The following is a 20,479-nucleotide window of genomic DNA, read 5'->3' as shown; positions in this document are numbered from 1 at the left end:
AATAATGTTAAGGAATTTAAATTTTTTTTGTATACTCTGGACTTTGGTAATATTTAAGCAAATACTTATTTTTGTTCAAATTATTATTACTTATTTCGTAAATTTATTACTAATGTTATATTCTTTTTATCTTTCTATGACCTAATAACATGTAAAACTAACTTTTAACTAAACTCTACTCTCCCATTTCAAGCTATACTTATAGGGAGTGTTGCATATTGCTTACCGAGCTTGTATTTTGTGTATTTTATACCTATTTTTGCAAATAAAATACCCAATTAATATTTTACCTAGCCCTGGCTTAATTCTTTAAAATCCTTCTTTTCGAACGTTGCCATCAACTTCCGTACCTTCGAACCACTTGGCATACTGTTTTGGGGTAAGAAAGGCAGGTCGTTATGCTCGTTGTGTAGGTTATGTGGGTACGTCACGTCCACCTCATACACACATCCTATGGGGGAGGTGTCATCCAAATCATCCAATCCGTTTAATGTAGGTTCAACCCAGTTGAACCCACCGTACGGCATGTACTGTGACATAGCCCATCCATACAAGTTGTTACCTATAAAATAAAAATAAATTAATAAGTATGTGAGAAAATAAATAAAAAATATATACTTACAGTCCTGATAAATTATCCATGATTTATCTTTCGTCTCGTTGTATCCCGGGGTCTTGACATTATTCGCATTCGCATACCGTTTGCTCGCTTGCACTAGTCCACCACGTATACCTATAAAAATAAATAAGATTATTATATGAACATTTTTAAAAATAATATATATATATACTAACCATTTTCGAACATCAGCAACATGTCGTAATCATGCAATAACTGTAGCTTTTAACCGGTAAACTTAAGCATCGCGTCAAAACTCAAGCCTGGGGCGGTGAAATAATGAGCGGCGTCCAGGTTATACGCCCTCATGCATACGTCGCGGAAGTTTTCAAAGACGTCCGCCAACAACAGCACATCGATCTTCAAATACAAGTCACTGTAGTCACCAAGCGTCTTACAGTCGAAGTGGTCCCAGACCTCCTTCGCGTGCTCAAACTCATTATCCTTGATCCCGGTCTCCGTCAACGTAATATAAAAATCTTGCTTCCTCGGTAAACTCATATCCTTCAGCCGCTCCCAACTATCCGTGTACTCGTACGGGTACACGCCCTTACGAGTCACGAGCGGCATATCTCCGGTGACAACATGTTGGCTGTCTCACGGAAGTTGTCATGTTCGGGTGTAACCAAATTTTCAGCCAGGGACGACAGACTCGACGCCATAAACCGGAACGTGTCGATAACCGAACAGTGAAGGTACTACTTATATATTTCGAGAAAGATATATATTTCTCTTCGCTGTTCGGAATAACGTTGATAGTCTGAGTATCATATCCAAGTTCCGTTACAATAAGATGTGCGTCATAGTTTGATAGATTATGGAAAAAGACGGGGACAAATTTAGGTTGTTGTAATTCTAAGTTACACCTAGAGCACAAAGTCTGCCTAAATTTCCCCGTCAAATGATCGTGATCCCTAACCTTATCGCCCCCGGCTAAACAACATTTACATAAATTACACGTATTACACTCTTGATGTGTTTTTCTTCGCCCTCACTCATTTTTATAGGAAAATTTGTCTTTATCAGTTTTTCAATTTTCTGGCCACCTCAACTATCATCTCACAAAATGTCTCGCCACGTCCGTTCTGTCTTCGCTGCCTCTGTAGATTACCGGCCCCGCCGGTATCTCGTACTCTTCCAATAACTCCTCCGGTACGTTGTCGCTCGCCTTCACTAAAAACCCGTAACTCATCGCTTCGTGTCTCTGTATAATTGTAGTACTCTCGCCTTTCTTTTCCTCGGTCTTCACCAACAATGCTTCGAAATCCGCATAAATAACAAAAGGGTGTCGCTGTGTCTTTTTCCACGCCTTAAACTCAATGCTATCACCCTCCTTCGGCATCTCCGATAAAATCGGCTTGTGCACCCGCAAATCAACTTGTGCTGGTTTAGAGCCTCTTGTCCGCACATCTTATATTTTAAATTTTGGTTGTCGAATGACGTAAAACAACGCTTGCAAAAATAAACCTGTCCATGGTGTACGGTTTTCTGTGCACGTACGAGTCGTGAAAAATTGAAATGTATGTATAATGCGAGTTGTCACCGTCCGTTATCAGTAACAGGTCGAAGTGATTGGATTTTTCTTCGTCAACAACACGTAGCGGGTAGACCTCATACCTCGGCAATTTCGGTATTTGGAAATTTTTATCGAGGCCGTACACTTTTATGGACACGTTAAGGTTATTTTTTCAAATTTTGTGATGTCAGATATAGGCGTAGGGAAGGTGATGCAATCAAAATTATATTTATCTTCATGTTGCATGTAATTTTGTCCAACACGGCATACCGCCGTCCCCGTCACATGCCTCGCGAGAATCGCCCACTTGAAACAATACCGGTCTACGTTCTGTGGGTTGACAGTCGCCCGCTTCCTGTCGATATACGCCGGTAACTCTATATATGATGAACCGTCCATCGGAGTATATTTGTACACCACCAATAATAACCCATCTATGGACTCTAAAGTAAAACCGCTACCTCTTCCCATATATTCATCCTTCTCCTTCATCAACTTCATATACGCTATCTCTACAATCGTTCTAATATCACTGTCAGAAAAAATTTCAACCGCTGAAGTCTTGAATGCCCTGTTCTCCGATGAGTTTGGTACGTTCGGACGGTTATAGGTCGCCTCAAGTTTCAAATTAAATTTAATCGTATGTTTTTGAACGTACGTTTTCAATAAATTTACTAGCTCAGGCATAAGTGGACGGAGAAAGTCTGAATAAATTTTTGTATTGGTGATATTTTTAGCTTAGTACCACACGATCTTCCTATTTGCGGACGACGAAATTTCATTAAATCCGGCTGACTGTACCATATCCACCCTAGTCTTTTTTGCCCTAGTAGCTGAGGTGGTGTTGGCAACAGAAACGCGTTTACCATTTACAGCAGAAGTGTAAGATTCTTTAACAGAAAAAAAAAAGCCCTAATTAATATCTATACTAAAATAAACCTAAACTATTTTTCCTATCATGCTTGAAAAAAAAATTAATATACTAAATAAACCTAAACTATTTTTCCTATCATGCTTGAAAAAAAAATTAATATCTACTAAAATAAACCTAAACTATTTTTCCTATCATACTCGAAAAAATGTTTTCCATCGTTAAAAAAATCTTTATAATAAAATATCTATCAAACAGTCCGACTTCGGTGTAATATCGGAATACCCCATAGGATAAGTGAATTGATCGATATAATGCCGGAATACTCCAACTATTATACCATTGATCGTTCACACAGACTGCTTGATAAGTTTAAATAAAATTTACGATTTTTTCGAGTCTTTTAAAATTTATTATTTTTTCGAGTCTTTTTAATTTGAGGCTAATAAATAAAACTAACCTGTATCCTCAAATTCGTCCATGGCAGCCATACACATTTCATAGATAAGATCAGATAACATGTGTGATCCGCTAGCCGGGACATCCGGTACAACAATTTGAGGCGTTATTTGAATCTGCGGGGTGATAGGAGGCGCGAACTGTATCACGCTTGGTCGTGTTTGCTGATCAATGATTGGTACAGCAGGCAATGGTCTCAAGTGAGCCGGAACGTTAATGATACCTTAGAAAAAATAATAGTTACAAATTAATATTGAATAAATAAGATACAGTTTTAAACTTTTATTACATACCATGAGCGTTTTCAAATGTTTGTTGAGGCTGGTCTTGAAAGAAAATGTTGATGGACATACGGTGCATGGAATACGCACACCGGTATGCTTCTTTTGGTGCACAGTTAAATTATGTTTTGCGGTGAAAACCGAGGGGCACTGATCGCATTTAAACATGTTTAAAATGTTTAAGATAAAACGGATGAAAATAAAGTGTTTTAAACACTTGGAAAAATTAACACTGAGAAAAATTGTTAATACTGTTGTGTAAGGACTGTGAAAACACGCAGAGAGCAAAGGCAAAGTAAACGCTATAGATGTCTAGAACAGACTGATTGTACATCGGTCGACAACAGAGCAAGTGTCTTAGCATTAATTGTTGAACATTTGCTTCTCCTTTTTTTAATGCAATATATTTACGTTTAATATTTTCTTTAGCCTTAACTAACTCATGTAATATACTACCTTCATCCTTCATGACTGCGTTTTAAATGGAAAATTTCATTTTATACATCGCCTTATATAACGACAAAAGTATCAAAACCATAACGATATCGTCCGTTATCGCACTCGCTATCTTTACAAATAACGACGAATCAGTGGCGCCGAGTACGTACTTCAAGTGGTTCAAATGAACCACCTAAAGTGGGTGGGTGGGTGGGTGTGTGTTTACTGGCACTAAGTTGTATATTAAGTAAAAATTATAATTTATTAGGTATAAATGTAATTTGTATAAAACTATGATCATACTAACACAGCCCATAGGTTCCATTGGTACCAACAAGTTACAATACCGATTAAAAGAAAATACATTCATTTATTATTATTACTGTGTAGCATCTGCATAAGGATGTTTAAACACAGAATATTTATCATAAATAGACGAATAATGAATGAGTGTGTCGTGTGTTCTATTTTTATCTTTAGAAATAATTATAATTTATTATTGTTTCGATAATAATCATACGGTTTCACGCTTTTGTATAGTTCCATAATATGTAATCAGCTTTAATATAAGTAGAAATAATATACAGAAATATGACAAACTATTTATATTTTATAAGACACATTTATTTTGAACAATATTTATTTGATATGAAACGATGGGAAGTGGGCATTACTGTATTAGTGTTCATACTCGTCCGTCTCGTCTCTCGAACTACTCGAACCCTTGAAGAGAGATGTACTGACGGTTCTACAGTCTTGGAATCATTATTATTTTTGAAAATTATAACTTTAAAAAAAAAAAATGCCTGTCTTTTGTGATACATGTAAGAAAAGTAGGGGAAGTCTAAATAAAACAAATTGGCAGAGACACATCGATTCATGTAAAAAAAAAAATACGCCTTCATTTCCGATTGTTTCAATTCAAAATTATTTTTCTAAAAAAAGAAAAATTGATGAAACTTTTGAATTAGGTAAGTGGTGTTATTATTATTTATTAATATTTCTTAATTTGGTTTATAATTTATTTATAAATTGCTATTTTTTTAGGGTTTTTTTTTTCGCAGTAGATTTTACTAGAGAACCTAGCCATCTACGTTTATGTAGGTGCTTTGGTACTTATATTTTCTTTTTAAAGGACTTTACAATTAAAAAAAATCCTAATTTTTTTTATTATGTGAAAATATAGTGCTTTTAAAAAGAAAAATTTTGGTGGTATAAAAATTTTTGTCGGACAGTTGCTTCGGTGTTTATTAATTATAAGTCGCGTAAAACGCGTGACGTCATAAAATCACACCGTCCGCCGGGCCGTATCTAAAATACATGCGTTGTATTTATTTCACTCGATTAAAATAACTAAAGAGAAAAATTGATTTAAGGTATAAGTTGCTAAAGTACATTTATAAAAAGGTTATAAATTTCTTTAGATGATCATATTATTTTTACAGTATTAAAATTTGTTTCAGGGTAGCTTATATAGGAAAGACAAAAAAATAAAATATATTAAATAGCAAATACATTATATTAAATAATATTGTACACTGTTAATTAAAGTTAAAACAAAATATATGTTATTATAATCTATAGTTTAAGAACTAAAATAAATATGTAAAACAAACCTCACAATAAAATATACCTAGGTATACTAATTAAAATAAAGGTAGGTTCATAAAATTGAATACAGGTAGGTAAGTATATAGTAGGTTTATACTACAATACAACAACTTACATATTTGATATTATTTTTTTATTAGTTATAATGTTTAATAGATTATATTTATCCAACACCGCCCTTTTTATGAAGAATTAAAATCAAAAAGGTATTCAAGATTTACCTAAAAATATAATCTAATTAGCTAAATTAGCTATAATTATTTATTATAATAATCTAATTATGTATAACATATGTATTTTTGTTTATATTAATATATTTTATTGTGAGATTTGTTTTAACTTTAATTAAAAGTGTACAATATTATTTAAGTAATATATTTGTCTTTCCTATATAAGCTACCCTGAAACAAATTTTAATACTGTAAAAATAATATGATCATCTAAAGAAATTTATAATCTTTTTATAAATGTAAGTAACAACTTATAACTTAAATCAATTTTTCTCTTTAGTTATTTTAATCGAGCGAAATAAATACAACGCGTGTATTTTAGATACGGCCCGGCGGACGGTGTGATTTTATGACGTCACGCGTTTTACGCGACTCATAAATAAAAACCGAAGCAAGTGTCCGACAAAAATTTTTATACCACCAAAATTTTTCTTTTTTAAAGCACTATATTTTCATACAAAAAAAAAAATTAGGATTTTTTCAGTTGTATAGTCCTTTAAATACCTAATTTATAGTTGTAAATTAGTAATTTAAGTGATGTCTATAACTAATGAAACTCAAATAAGACAAAAATAACATTGAATATTAAATAATTTAGTGTATTTATATGAATATAATAATTATGATTAAATCATATCTCATATATTATACTTTGGTTGTATAATGTATTTTATTTACAATTTTAATTATCCAAACAATTTGTTTTTAATCTAATACATTAAACAAAAAATTAAAAACTATTTTACATTTTTACATACAATTTTATTAGTAAGTATTATTGTTTTTTATTGTTATACTATTGTTATTTGGTAAATTTTACTTGGATTTATTCATTGAATTTTGACTTTTATTAATTAATATTTTATATAAAAAAAAAAATATATATAAAAAAATTTTTTTTTTATTAATTTATGTTTATAAAAATTAATGATATTCAATCTTAATTTTACCAAAATAATTTTAAAGCCATTATTATTTATTTGATATTGTTAGTAGGTAGATACCTACCTGAATTAAATTTTACATTAAATTTAGATGTGAATGTTGAAAAAAGAAGTGTAAGTGATCAAAGTAGTGTTGATTTGGAAAATATCACAAATAAAACTATCCCAGGTAAATTTTAAGTGTATTACCTATTGTGTTTTTTTTTTTTTAATAATTTCAATTTTGCATAAAATTTAGATGTGAATGTTGAAAAAAATAGTATAGATGACCAAAGTAGTGTTGATTTGGAAAATACCACAAATAAAACTATCCCAGGTAAATTATTAAGTGTATTACCTATTGTGTGTTTTTTTTTTTAATAATTTCAATTTTGCATAAAATTTAGATGTGAATGTTGAAAAAGTAGTATAGATGACCAAAGTAGTGTTGATTTGGAAAATACCACAAATAAAACTATCCCAGGTAAATTATTAAGTGTATTACCTATTATGTATTTTTTTTTTTTATTTATAATCACAATTTTAAAATGCTTTTAAAATGTATTCTTAACACAAACTTGTCAAGTATATAATATAATTTAACATAAAAACAAAGTAAATATTGGGTATCAATTAAATTTTTATTTTATTGATTTATATATTAGTATTCTAATATTAAATGTCCTTTATTTAGTTGACTCAGCTACATGTATTTTATCATTAGATCCTAAACAATATGTTGGATGAATAATTTAACACCTGAGGAGGAAAATTATGATTTTAAGGAGAGGACCATTTCAACCACAAAATCATGATCTTAGAAAAACTAATTTTCCTCAGGAACATGGTCACCGATTTACAACAGAACATTATTATAGAGTTATGCCAGATGGTGATCGAATTCAACGAACATGGCTTAGTTTTTCTGTGAGTAATGGTCGAATATATTGTCTATATTGTATGTTTTTTGGAAAGAATGTTCAAAAGTCTTGGACCATTGATGGATTTCATGTATGGCAGAGAATAAAGGATATTAGTTCACATGAAAAAACAGAAGCACATATAAATGCTTCTATTGTTGTTAAGTTAAAATTGTCAGCAATAGCAGTTCTTCCACAAATTTATGAACATAAGAGGAAACAAATAACTGAAAACAGAGAAATTGTTAATACTTTAATTGAAATAACATTGTTTCTCGGTAAACATTCACTACCATTTCGAGGACATCGTGAAAATTGGGAAGATAGAATCAGAGGAAATTTTAAAGATCTTACTTTACTTATTAGTAAATTTTCACCATCCTTGGCCATTTATGTAGATCGTCTGAAGTCCAGAGGTAGAAGTGAAATTAATTTTCTTTCTTGGCAGAGGCAAAATCAATTTATACATTCTATTGCCACATATTTAAGGACTAGTATACAGGATGAAATTAAAAAAGCTAAGTTTTTTAGTGTATCAATTGATACAACATTTGATGTGTCAAGGCGTGAACAACTTGCATTTATAATACGCTATTTATGTTATAATGACCATGTACCAGTTATACGTGAAAGACTTCTATCACTTAAAGAATCATCATCAACCACTGGAAAACACCTTTTTTCTGTATTTAAAGACATTTGTAGCGAAAATAAATTAGATTGGAAATTGTTCCTTGTAGGACAAAGTTATGATGGAGCTAGTAATATGAAAGGCGAATATGAAGGATTACAAGCATTAATCAAACAAGAAAATCCATCGGCTATTTATACTTGGTGTTATGCCCACCGCCTGAATCTGGTTGTAGTTCAAGTTTGTAAAAGTTCTGTAGACGCAGTTGATATATTTGGTATTTTAGAAGATTTGTATAGTTTTATTACAAGCAGTAAAAAGCGAGTAGCATTTTTTGAAAACTGCCAAAAAAAAAGAAATCCTAAGGAAAGAGTAAGGAGATTGAAAAGAGTTGAAACTACTCGGTGGTCATCTTTTTCTAATGCTCTGATAACTGTTTTAATAACTTTTGATGATATTATTAAAACTTTAGAAAATATAAAAGAAACCGAAAAATCAGATTTTAAAGTGCGCTGCAAGGCAAATGGTCTTGTTGACTTTTTATTAACCCAAAGATTTATATTAACAGCTTTAACATTCACAAAAATTTTTAATATCCTTGATCCAATTACAAAAACATTTCAATCTCCTGACATTGATTTATTGGGTGCTGTAACTAGTATACAGGTAGCAATGGAAGACTTAAAAAATCTACGTTGTGATGATGAGTTAAATAAACTTAATAATGAAGCTACAAACTTAATTTCGAAAAGTCAATATGAATTTACTATGTTGGCGACGAACCGAAGTAGAAGAAAGAAAAAAGAATGCCCGGAGAAAATGCGTTTGACGAAACTATTGATGATCCAGTGAAAAGATTAAAATCAAAACATACTTATGTACAATAGATGAAGCTTCAACAGCAATTAAAGACCGTTTTGATTCAACATCTCAGGGTTTATTAAAAGACATTTCATATTTTTCAATAAATCGGCTGCTAAAAATTAAAAATGATCCATCATCACTACCATTAGATGTTTTTCAGGTATTTTGTACAATCTATAACAAATATATACAATTTGAGGTTTTAAGAGATGAGTATGTTCAATTTCCTAAACTTTTTTATCAATTTGATAATGCCATGCATTCCAATTCAAATTTCCTTCATAAAGATACTGAAGCAGAAGAAGATAGTAGTGTCCAAGATAACGAATCAAGCAATGATGAAGAACCAAGGCATTTTGATGATAATAACCAAAAAGTGAAAAATCTAGGAAGTATTCTTAACATATTTCAAGTTTGCCATACTTCTGGATTAGGAAGCATATTTACAACGTTGTACTTAGCTTTAAAAATAGCTTGTACATTACCTGTTTCCAGTACTAGCCCTGAAAGGACCTTTTCAAAATTAAAAATTGTCAAAAATCGTTTACGTTCAACTATTTCTCAAGATCGTTTGGAAGATTTGATGATAATAACATGTGAATCAGATGTTCAAATAAACAATGATGATGTCACTAATATATTTGCAAGTTTAAGTTCTACATTATCAAAAAATCTAACTTGATTTGCAATTGTTAATAAATATCAAAAAAGCTTTTAAAATTAATCATTTTTATTACCTATTAATTGTTTGTTTTTTTAGAAATTAGTGATAATTTGTTTGGATATAATTGCTATTGTATTTGTTATAAAACAAATAAAATAATTAAGACAGGTACTACATGTATCACAAATAAATAAAAATAGAAACTAATGTTATAATAAAACTGTATAAATTAAATTTTAAGTATATTATACAAATATAAAATTATTCATAATCTAACCTATAATGCTAAAATAGTAAAATGTACTCATATTAATTAATAAATTATGCTTCAATATAAATGTTTAATATATAAAATAAAGTTGTTTTACCTAATAAGTATTCAAATTATTAAAATACTGAATATCAAATAATGTTGTCATACAATGTATTTATTATATATTATATAAAATATTATCTATTATATTTATTTAAAAAAGCAATGGTATAATTATTTTTTGTTTTTTAAATTAATATGTTATGTATATACATTTAAGATTTAACTACTTTTATACAGTTAGATATAATAAATAAGGTATATATTTTATTGAATTTACACTGGTAATAATATAGCTTACTTTCATTCGTTACCATGAGAATACTACTGGCTAGTTACTACCTACTTTATTACTACATCAATAAGTAACATAATCATTATTTATATTACTTCTGATGTCAACATCTCTTTTTATCGATGAATAATATTTTTAATAATCCACACACCAAACGATACATTTTTGCTTCAGCTTCTGACATCACTCAATCACTGCGTTCAAATGCATAATTTTGTAAACAATTAAAAATAGAAGAATCAAAATAACATTTGTACCTACAAAATTTATTTTTTTCACAAACTTCACAAACATACTCTATCATTTATCAAGTCCCTGTAATTGAGCATATAGTGTGCACGGTCCTACAGGTGTATGTATAGACGGGTTGTTCGGAACGTGAATCAGTTATACGGCGTCCCGGTTCATATCGGCAAATGCGTTGCTTCAATGCAAGCCGCCCGGCACCTATGTCCAGTACCGTTCGACCTACCGTCCGACTCACCGCATTACCTACCGACCGACCGTTCACAGATAATTTTGTTACCGTTACCGTCATTGTTTTTGAGTACTGTCCACCAACCATTACCTTAAGCCGTTGAGAGTCCAGCGGACTGCTGTCGCCCAACACGGTTTTTATCTATATATATATATTTGTTATTATTGTTATTATTTTGTATTCGTTTTACTTAGTTTATTATTATTTATTGTATTAATTATTGCCCTCCGCTGGCCAGCACTATTGTGCCCCCTACTTCACCTAAAGCATTACTATTATCATTTTATTTGAATAGTAGCACCCGGTGACACCGTGGCAAACTTAAGTTGTTGCACCATTATTTATTTTTTTTTTAATTCTTAAGTCATCGATTATACAGTCCACTCCTACCTCCAAGCATTTTTACACGGGTGGTACATTATAGTATATATTAAACTAAAATAATTTAATGGATATTTGTATGTTATATTTTGTTAAAATGTATTGTTAATGGTCCATTGGGTGGGTGGGTGGTGTAGTCTAAATTAAGATGATTTGAACCACCATTTTTTTAAGACCCCAGCGCCACTGCGACGAATGCAAATCTGTCACGGTTCCAACATGTAACGCAAAAATGTTTAAATTGTATGTATGTCATATCGCCCGAACAGTGTTCATTGTATACATGTTTTAAATTTGTCTCGTCTTGTTTGAATAATACTATCAAATTTGCATTGTCGCGGATCAACTGCTTTGGTACTTTTGAATAACTCTGAGCCAGATAAAATATATCTATTTTATTGTGCCGCCCTCTACAAAAGAATTCCTGTATCACTTGTTGATGTTCTCCAATAACATCGTCCATGATAAATATAGAGTTTGGTAAAACTTTTTCAGGGGGGATGACTTTATCATTCTCGAAAAATGTAAAAATTTTAACACTGTCAATATCGTCGATTATACGTTTTAATAATTTATATTTTGGTTGTTCTAACGTTTTAGAGTATATATAAACGTTTTCAAAACGTAGACTGTTTTCGTCAACAAGTAGAAAATATATTAAATTTGTTTTACCACAACCGGAACTCCCCAACACCAACGAGCGTATAGTGTTTGGAAATAGCTCACCATGTCTAAACTGTATTGTATCCGGAGTATCAATGTTATAAATTCGTAGTGTTTTCTGTTGCTCGATGAGGCGCATTTTTTCACTAAAAATATCAATGCTATGTACTTGAAAGCGTCACACGATGTCTCGCGTTCGTAAGCGAAACAACAATCAAGGTTCTGGTCTTATTAACTCAGTTATAAATCATCTACCTGTGGAATTACATCTGCCTGGTTATAGGTAAGTCACTAAAATATATTATTATTATTAAATCCAAACTACATTTTTTTTTTTTGATTTTTTTTCCAGATTTGCTGGTCCCGGTACTAAATTAAAAGAAAGATTAGCACGCGGTGAACGGGGAATAAACAGACTAGATGAGTTGGCCAGAGCTCACGATATCGGATACGAAGAAAGCAATTTGTTAACCGATCGACAAAGAGCTGACGAAATATTAGAGAATCAAGCTTGGGAAGTGTTTAAATCTAAAAACACTGGTATTAAGCAAAAAGCTGCGTCCTGGTTGGTTACTACAGCTATGAAGGCGAAACGCAAGTTGGGCGCTAGTTGCGGATTTAAACAGATTATTTCGGCAGCAAAAAAATCAATCAAAAATAAAATTAACGAAAAGAATATAACCAAGTTAGTAAGAACATGTCTGTCGGCTGCGAAAAAAAATCAAAAAAAATCTAAAAATAAGAAAACTCCGAGAATTATACCAATACCGAAAAAGGGCGGTGTTCTATCTTTAATACCTATTTTCGCTGGTTTATCGGCGTTGGGCGCTCTTAACGGCGGTGTCGGTAATATAGTTAAAGTCGTAAATTAATTAAATTCCGGTAAAAACACACCTATTCATTTAGGGAAAGGTTTATATCTTACACCGCACAAGGGGCAGTCTTATAAAATTGTTAAAGGTAAAGGTTTATACCTAGCACCTTACAAAGGCGGATCGGTAAAAGAAACTAGAAAAACGACAAAAAACTAATTTCCACTTTACCCAAGAGAGCGTTGTACGACTATGAGATTATAAAATACGCCGACATGTTGAAAATACCTCATTTCATCGGTGTGTTTTCCAGAGACAAGTTGCCTCCAAGAGCTAAGCATCAAGAGTCTGCTGTGGTGGTTAATTTAGACATCGAAAACGGTACAGGTACGCATTGGGTAGCGTATAAAAAATCGGAAAAAAAGTTAAATATTACGATAGTTTTAGAAATTTACGCCACCGTTAGAAATACAAAATATTTCAACGGTTGTGATATCGAATATATTACGATAAACATCAAAAATATAATACGACAAACTGTGGACACTTGTGTTTAAGATTTCTGTCATGTACACCATAACCTTAACCGGGAACTCGAGTGAATTGTCTTGCGACTTTTTCCCGCCGATAGAAGTCAGTAAAAATGCTAAGATTTGTCTGCTGGGGTTTCAAACAAATAACTCTATTCCAAATATAAACGACAAGTGTAATAAAATAGGATTCGCATACAGCGAGCACACAGGTTATGCGAACAGTAGCGTTTTTACAATACCTACTGGTTCTTACGAATTATTTGAAATCGAGTCAGCAGTACATCGCATATTACATGATACAGATATAATATTCGAATTGAAAGCTGATAATAATACACTAAAAAGTACAATGTGGTGTAACGAAGCTATAGATTTTACCATGCCTAATAACATTGGTCAGTTGCTGGGATTCAAAAATCGAAAATATGCTGGTAATGTAAAACATGAATCTGATACGGTGGTTAATATTACAAAAACAAACTGTATATATATCGAATCAAACCTAGCCACAGGTTCATTCATCAACGGGAAGCAGTGCCATACAATACACGAGTTTTACCCGACTGTACCTCCAGGTTATAAAATAATAGAGGTACCGCCGCATTTGGTATTTTACTCACTTAATTCTACATCTATAACGCATGCTAGTATAATTTTAAAAAATCAGAACGAAGAGTTGATCGATCTACGAGGTGAGCCGATATCGGTACGTTTATTAATTCAAGACTCGTGATATTGGTTTGCAATTTTTTAATATATTATATAGGACTGCACGTGTAAAGTCCGTTAGTCGCGTTAATAACACAAACCGGACAACAACTCTGAAGAAAAATTCGACACGAAGACAAGTTGTACACAGTCTAACAGCATCCAATTTAGCTTTTTTACGTTCGTTAAACACTATTTAATATGGACGACATGTATTTAGATGTTACGGCCGGATACACCGACGATTGCAGAATAACTCAAATTGAATATCATTCTTTTTTACCTTATTCTACGTCAGCTCTCTCCAATAACGATGAAGTGCGTATCGCACTACATAACACAGAATCTTATACTTTACCATGTGAGAGTTATGTTTACATCGAAGGAAAAATAATCAAACCTGCAGATATTACTGATGACATCCGATTTATAAACAACGGGCTGGCGTTTCTTTTCTCCGAAATGAAATATGAGATAATAGCATTCAAATTCAAAAACTCGATAATCCAGGTATAACGACTACAGTAAAGGGATATTGTTCGTATAATAAAACGAATATTACGTCACATCACAACTCTGGCTGGGATAACGATATTAAAAGTGCTAATAAAGATTTTATTTAAAGCAGCAATTTTAATGGTTGTATTAATCTTAAAGATTTGTTCGGTTTTTGTGAAGATTACAAACGTATTTTAATAAATTGTAACCAACAACTTATATTAAACAGAGCATCACTGGATACAAATGCCGTTAAGCAGTATAAGAATAATGAAGTTGTCGTAGACGCTCATAAACTAAAAGACGTGAAAATAAACATAACAAAAATATTATGGAGAATGCCCAAAGTCAAGGTCAGTGATAAAGAAAAAATAAGATTGTTGAAAGTAGTAAACAATCAGAAACCGTTGACATGCGCGTTTAGATCGTGGAGTTGTGTGAATATCCTTTTTTACCTCAAACAATTCGCATTCCTGGAAAGTGAAGACATCTAACAAATTAGAAAAACCTAGATATGTCATAATCGGATTTCAAACTGGTAGGAAAAATAGCTCGAATAAAACAATATCACATTTTGACCATTGTAAAATTAAAAACTTGAAGGTCTATTTAAACTCAGAAGTGTTTACCTATGAAGATTTCCAAAGCGACTTTACCAGGAATAAGTTGGCTACATTATACCGCGCCTATGTAGAGTTTCAAAAATCTTACTACGGCCATGACGAAGTGACACCTCTACTGAACCGATCAGATTTCAAAAATCTGTGTCCGATTATAGTTGTTGATATGAGCAAGCAGAACGATAATGTAAAAATGTCAACTGTCGACTTAAGGATTGAACTAGAAGCAGACGAAGCGTTTCCAGCTTCCACTTCAGCATATTGTTTAATATTACACGACCAAATTATAACTTACAATCCATTTAACGGAAAAGTAAGAACTTTGTAAATATTGTAAAACTTAATATTAATAAATGAAAATACTTTTTTTTATTTACATGTCTTTTTATTTTACACAATACATATCTGAAATTAAAATAGTCTACGTTTTGGTACAAAATACATTTCCGATACGGCTGAATCGAAATTGCACGGACCCGGACGTTTTGGCGTGGCCACTTTGGCGTAAACCAATTTGGCGTATGGCTATTTTGGCGTAAGACTATTTTGGCGTATGACCAATTTGGCGTATAAAAATTATTTATATAATAAATATAAAATTGAACATGCATGATATAAAATATCTGTAGACTACAAAAGCAGGCTGATGTGACTGTGTATATGTTGTTTGTGGGGGTATATCGCGGATAATCAGTTATACAATTATCATAAAGTATAATATCAGTTGAGTTAGGTTGTAATCAACAATCAGTTGTAATCGAAAATGTCTCGAATAAAGAGCATTCGTGGTCGAGAAATATTCACTTATGATGGATATATGTACATATTTGATGCATTTAATTTTAATAAAACAAAAAAATTTTGGAGATGCCGATACAAAAATGATTGTTCTTGTCGCATTCATACATCAACTGAAACGTCTGAGGTAAAAATTGTTTTTATTATTCAATAATAAAATTAATAATTGTTAAAATAATAATAGGGAAAATATTATAGGTGTTAAAGATTCTAAATGATCATTCCCATGATTCAGAGGCAGCTTTGATTGAAGCAAACGAGGCAATTACATGTATGAAACAACGAGCTAAAGACACTCTAGAACCAACGTCGAGTGTAATCAATGAATGTACCAGTGGGATTTCACAAGCAGCCAAGGTACATAATTTTTATTTTGATTATTTTGGTGTGAGTGGCCGAATGATTGACGTGCAGATAATCGACGCTCATCTACTGTATGTATATAGGAGCAGGATATATTAATTATTTTAAAAAAACTGGTTCCCTTTTCGACCAAAAACAAAGTTTTTTGTAAAATTATGGCAATTATATAGTTATATAATTTTGAAAAATTATTAAAAGTAAATATTGTAAAAAAAATATAGAAAATTATTTAAACATTATTTTTATATTTATATGTCATAATATATATAATATATAATTTTTTTCATTATATAAAATAATAATAATAATAGGTAAGTTTGTCAAAACGTACAATATACTTTTATTATAAATATTTGTACTTATAGTACCAAGAAATTTGAATTCGATTTTCAAAACCTTCTAAACTTAAATAAATGAAACAATAGGGATAATTTATATCGGTATAATTAATATCGTTTTGTAAATAATTTCGTCGTGAATTGTATTTTTACAAATAATAATTTTTCAGATGCAATTGTTAGATAAAATTGATAAACCTAAAATTAAATTAAGGTGACCGTATTATACCATTCTACAGATTAGTCACACAGATAAGCGCCAAACTGAAATGAGTGTATGTGTGTGTGTGTCTATGCGATATATGTAAAATAAATAATATTATGTTGCCTATGTCTATATTTTTAAGGGAGAGTTAGCATCCGATGGAGCCATAAAAAAACAAATCAGGAGAATACGTCGTGAAGTACAAGCAGCCCCGGATGCACCTAAAGACTTGATAACACTTGTGATACCTGATGAATTTAAAATGTATTCGCCATCAGAGGGTATTGTGGAACAATTTTTACTACATGACAGCGGCCCAGGTGAAGATAGGATTTTAATATTTGGTCGTTATCGGAACTTAGAATATTAGCTGAATCTACTAGTTGGTATGCAGATGGTACTTTCAAAGTGGCACCATCACTTTTTTCTCAAATTTATGTAATATTAGCAAAATATATGAACGGTGTACATCCTTTACTGTATGCGCTTTTACCAGACAAAAAAAAACAAACATATGAAAAACTATTACAAATAATTATAAACTTAAAACCCGGGTTCAAACCGATTTCAATAGCATGCGACTTCGAACAAGCGGCTATTAAAGCTTTTCAAAATATATTTCCCGGGGTTAAAATAATTGGTTGCCTGTTTCACCTATCAAAAAACTTTAGGTTGAAAATGTGTGAGTTAGATTTAATATCTAAGTACAAAAATGACGCAGATTTTTCTATAGCGGTAAAAATGATTTTAGCATTGGCATTTGTTAAAATTGATGATTTAGATACAGCAATTGAGGCACTAACTGAACATATACCTCCAGAAGTGTTGCCCCTTTTAGATTGGTTTGAAGAATTCTATGTTGGTAGAATAATAAGAAATCGGCGACGGCCTGCTCGATTTTCACCTGTATTATGGAATGTTCATGAACGGGTATTAAATAAAGAAGACAGGACAAATAACCATGCTGAAGCAGCCAATAGACGGCTGAATCTACAAATGGGTGTACAACATCCAACATTGTGGACATTTATTACAAATTTAAGAAAGGTTCAGTCAGGACGTGATACATTTTATCAACAACTAGAAGCTGGAAATAGTCCTCCAAAAAAGAAAAAAAAATTTATTGATGTCGACAAAAGAATTTTTAAAATTGTAGAAGATTATAACAATCGCAACACGCTTAGTTTTTTAAGGGGAATAGCTCAAAATATAAGTTGTTACTAAATTATTATTTTTATTTATATGGACTAAACTACCAGTTAATTTATTTTTTATTTATATACATTTATATTATTTTTTTTATTTATATGGACTAAACTACCAGTTAATTTATTTTTTATTTATATACATTTATATTAATTTTTTTATTTATATGAACTAAACTACCATTCAATTTATTTTTTATTTATATACATTTATATTAATTTTTTTATTTATATGGACAAAGCTACTAATATATTTATATCCATCGATTTTTTTACTCTACCTACTTTAATAAACATAATTATTATATTATTACACTCGCACAGACAACTAATATCATATTAGTCATATTAGTCCAAACTTTTATTAAGCCAAAATAGTCTTACGCCAAAATAGTCACACGCCAAAATAGTCTTACGCCAAAATAGCCATACGCCAAATTGGTTTACGCCAAAGTGGCCACGCCAATACGGCCACGCCAAAATGACCACGCCAAAATGTCCTAGATCGGAAATTGCACGTTTTCGATAATGATCGCGTGTTGAAATGTAACGGCCCATCGTTTTCATCGACTGCTCTGCTCGGCGATTGCATTGTGAAACTCGGTGGTGGTGATGTCGGTGATGGTGTTGACATCGGTGTAGGTGGTGACATTGGTGTTGGTGACGACATTGGCGAAATGACCGTCGTTTCATTGGAATACTAAAATTTAAAAAAAATATTTAATAATTGTTGTTTAAGGAATAATAATATATTTTTTAATTACCTCATGCGAGTTGTTTGCCCTCTGGTGTAACAATGTTTCAGCTAACTTTTCAGCTGCACACATCTGTATTTAGTTGGAGAAATTTGGTATAGATTTACGACTCGATCGTCTTGGATGTTCTTAATGAAAACTACCATCTCGTCAACAGTTTTCGGCGGTGATTTATGTTGCCTACATTTCTTGTCGAGGTACTCAACAATTTCTTCATATTATTTTATAACCAACAGAGCGGTGAATACTTCTTTTCGCACGATGCTCTCGAAAATAGAACATTCGAGATATTGAAGTCGAAGAAGGTCGTCTCGATTCAGCAGTACTCTACATCCATCACGATTTTTTGTTTCAATCACCAACACATTTTCTCCACTGTACATCATACTCGATAGTTTCATTTTTTCGTTTTCATAAAATATAACTCGCTTATATTATTGTGGTGTGTCTGATATGAACGATAAGATATGTCCCATGAACCCGAATATTTTTTTCATAAAATCTGTAGTAATATGCACGTACCGCGATGAAGTTAATAAATGAACAACGACTTGTAATTTTTCACTCGGATCAAAACCAATATGTACAAACTTACGGGATGCAAAGTCTAGTGTGTAGCTAGTAGATTCGATGAGTTCAGCTGGTGGTGTCGGTGGCTCATAAGTAAAAGTCTTCTTTCTATACAAGACAGAGTTGTCAGCGATTGATCCAGCCATCACTTATAAAAATATTAAACACTGAAAAAATATAAAAACTGTGAGAGAACGGTTGAGACGTGAGAAACAGTATAAGGCTGAGGACAGACTGAATGATTGTCTGCTCTTGTAGAGCCAAGCATATGTGCATTTCAGACAATAATAGGTAGGGGTAAATTCCTTAAAGACAAAGGATGGACATGTGACTCATAATTCGGGGCTTAAATACATATCTTATAGATGTAAATAACAATAGACTGCTCGGGCATGTCAATGCATATCGATGTACTGAAATAAATTCCTCATATTTCTCCTCGGACCTGTCGATGCATGTCGAAGTAATGGAATATTTCATATTTCTACTGACGATGCTTTTTAATTTGATCAGGACGTTATTTGTTACCATAAAATGCATTATATATAACAGTTTTAACAATAATTATCAATGGAGTTAGAGTTGAAGTGGGTCAAATATGTACGACAGAGGTAGTACATACCTGGTTCGATTCTTACACCAGATTATTGTTATTTTTTGCATTATGTGATGGAAAAACGTTATTAAAGACGATGTTGGATACATAATGTAACTGGTGACTGAAATATATGTACGGTAAATGGTGAATGTACAATAATATGGTGCATGTACGGTAATATGGTACGTGTACAATAATATGATAAGCATAATTGATTACCACGGCGGCGGTGTAAAAATACGTCACACACGTAGTGGCTGGGTCTGCGGCAGGAGGCGGGGATACATGATGGTCAGGGGGCAGCGGTGTAAAAATACGT

The 20,479-nt window shown here is 31.9% G+C and overlaps 1 protein-coding gene, 1 long non-coding RNA gene and 3 pseudogenes across 2 annotated transcripts; 3 read left to right on the top strand and 2 right to left on the bottom strand.

Annotated features, from left to right (window-relative positions):
• Positions 1-1,673: 1,673 nt before the first annotated feature.
• Positions 1,674-4,215, bottom strand: LOC126554925 (uncharacterized; annotated as a pseudogene).
• A 2,795-nt stretch (positions 4,216-7,010) lies between these two features.
• Positions 7,011-7,467, top strand: LOC126554928 (uncharacterized). The gene is made up of 3 exons (XR_007606750.1): positions 7,011-7,138; positions 7,208-7,285; positions 7,356-7,467. It is a non-coding gene; the product is annotated as an uncharacterized LOC126554928 (long non-coding RNA).
• Positions 7,468-7,830: 363 nt separating this feature from the next.
• On the top strand, positions 7,831-9,351 carry LOC126554924 (zinc finger MYM-type protein 1-like). Its single transcript, XM_050209916.1, has 2 exons — positions 7,831-8,812; positions 9,068-9,351. Exons 1-2 carry the CDS (start codon positions 7,831-7,833, stop codon positions 9,349-9,351), a joined length of 1,266 nt encoding a protein of 421 aa, XP_050065873.1.
• A 7,018-nt stretch (positions 9,352-16,369) lies between these two features.
• LOC126554921 (uncharacterized) lies at positions 16,370-18,256 on the top strand (annotated as a pseudogene).
• Positions 18,257-18,649: 393 nt separating this feature from the next.
• LOC126554923 (uncharacterized) lies at positions 18,650-19,708 on the bottom strand (annotated as a pseudogene).
• Between the last annotated feature and the right edge of the window lie 771 nt (positions 19,709-20,479).

Source organism: Aphis gossypii, unplaced genomic scaffold (genome assembly GCF_020184175.1).
Source record: "Aphis gossypii isolate Hap1 unplaced genomic scaffold, ASM2018417v2 Contig00648, whole genome shotgun sequence".
Taxonomy (NCBI): domain Eukaryota; kingdom Metazoa; phylum Arthropoda; class Insecta; order Hemiptera; family Aphididae; genus Aphis; species Aphis gossypii.
This window is presented reverse-complemented; position numbering and strand designations above follow the sequence as displayed.

Excerpts from the sequence above, each read along its gene's own strand:
- LOC126554924 (XM_050209916.1), top strand. The coding sequence starts at position 7,831 with ATGCCAGATGGTGATCGAATTCAACGAACATGGCTTAGTTTTTCTGTG. Across the intron at positions 8,813-9,067 it reads GTATAGTTTTATTACAAGCA|CTTTAACATTCACAAAAATT; the intron begins GTAAAAAGCGAG and ends TTATATTAACAG.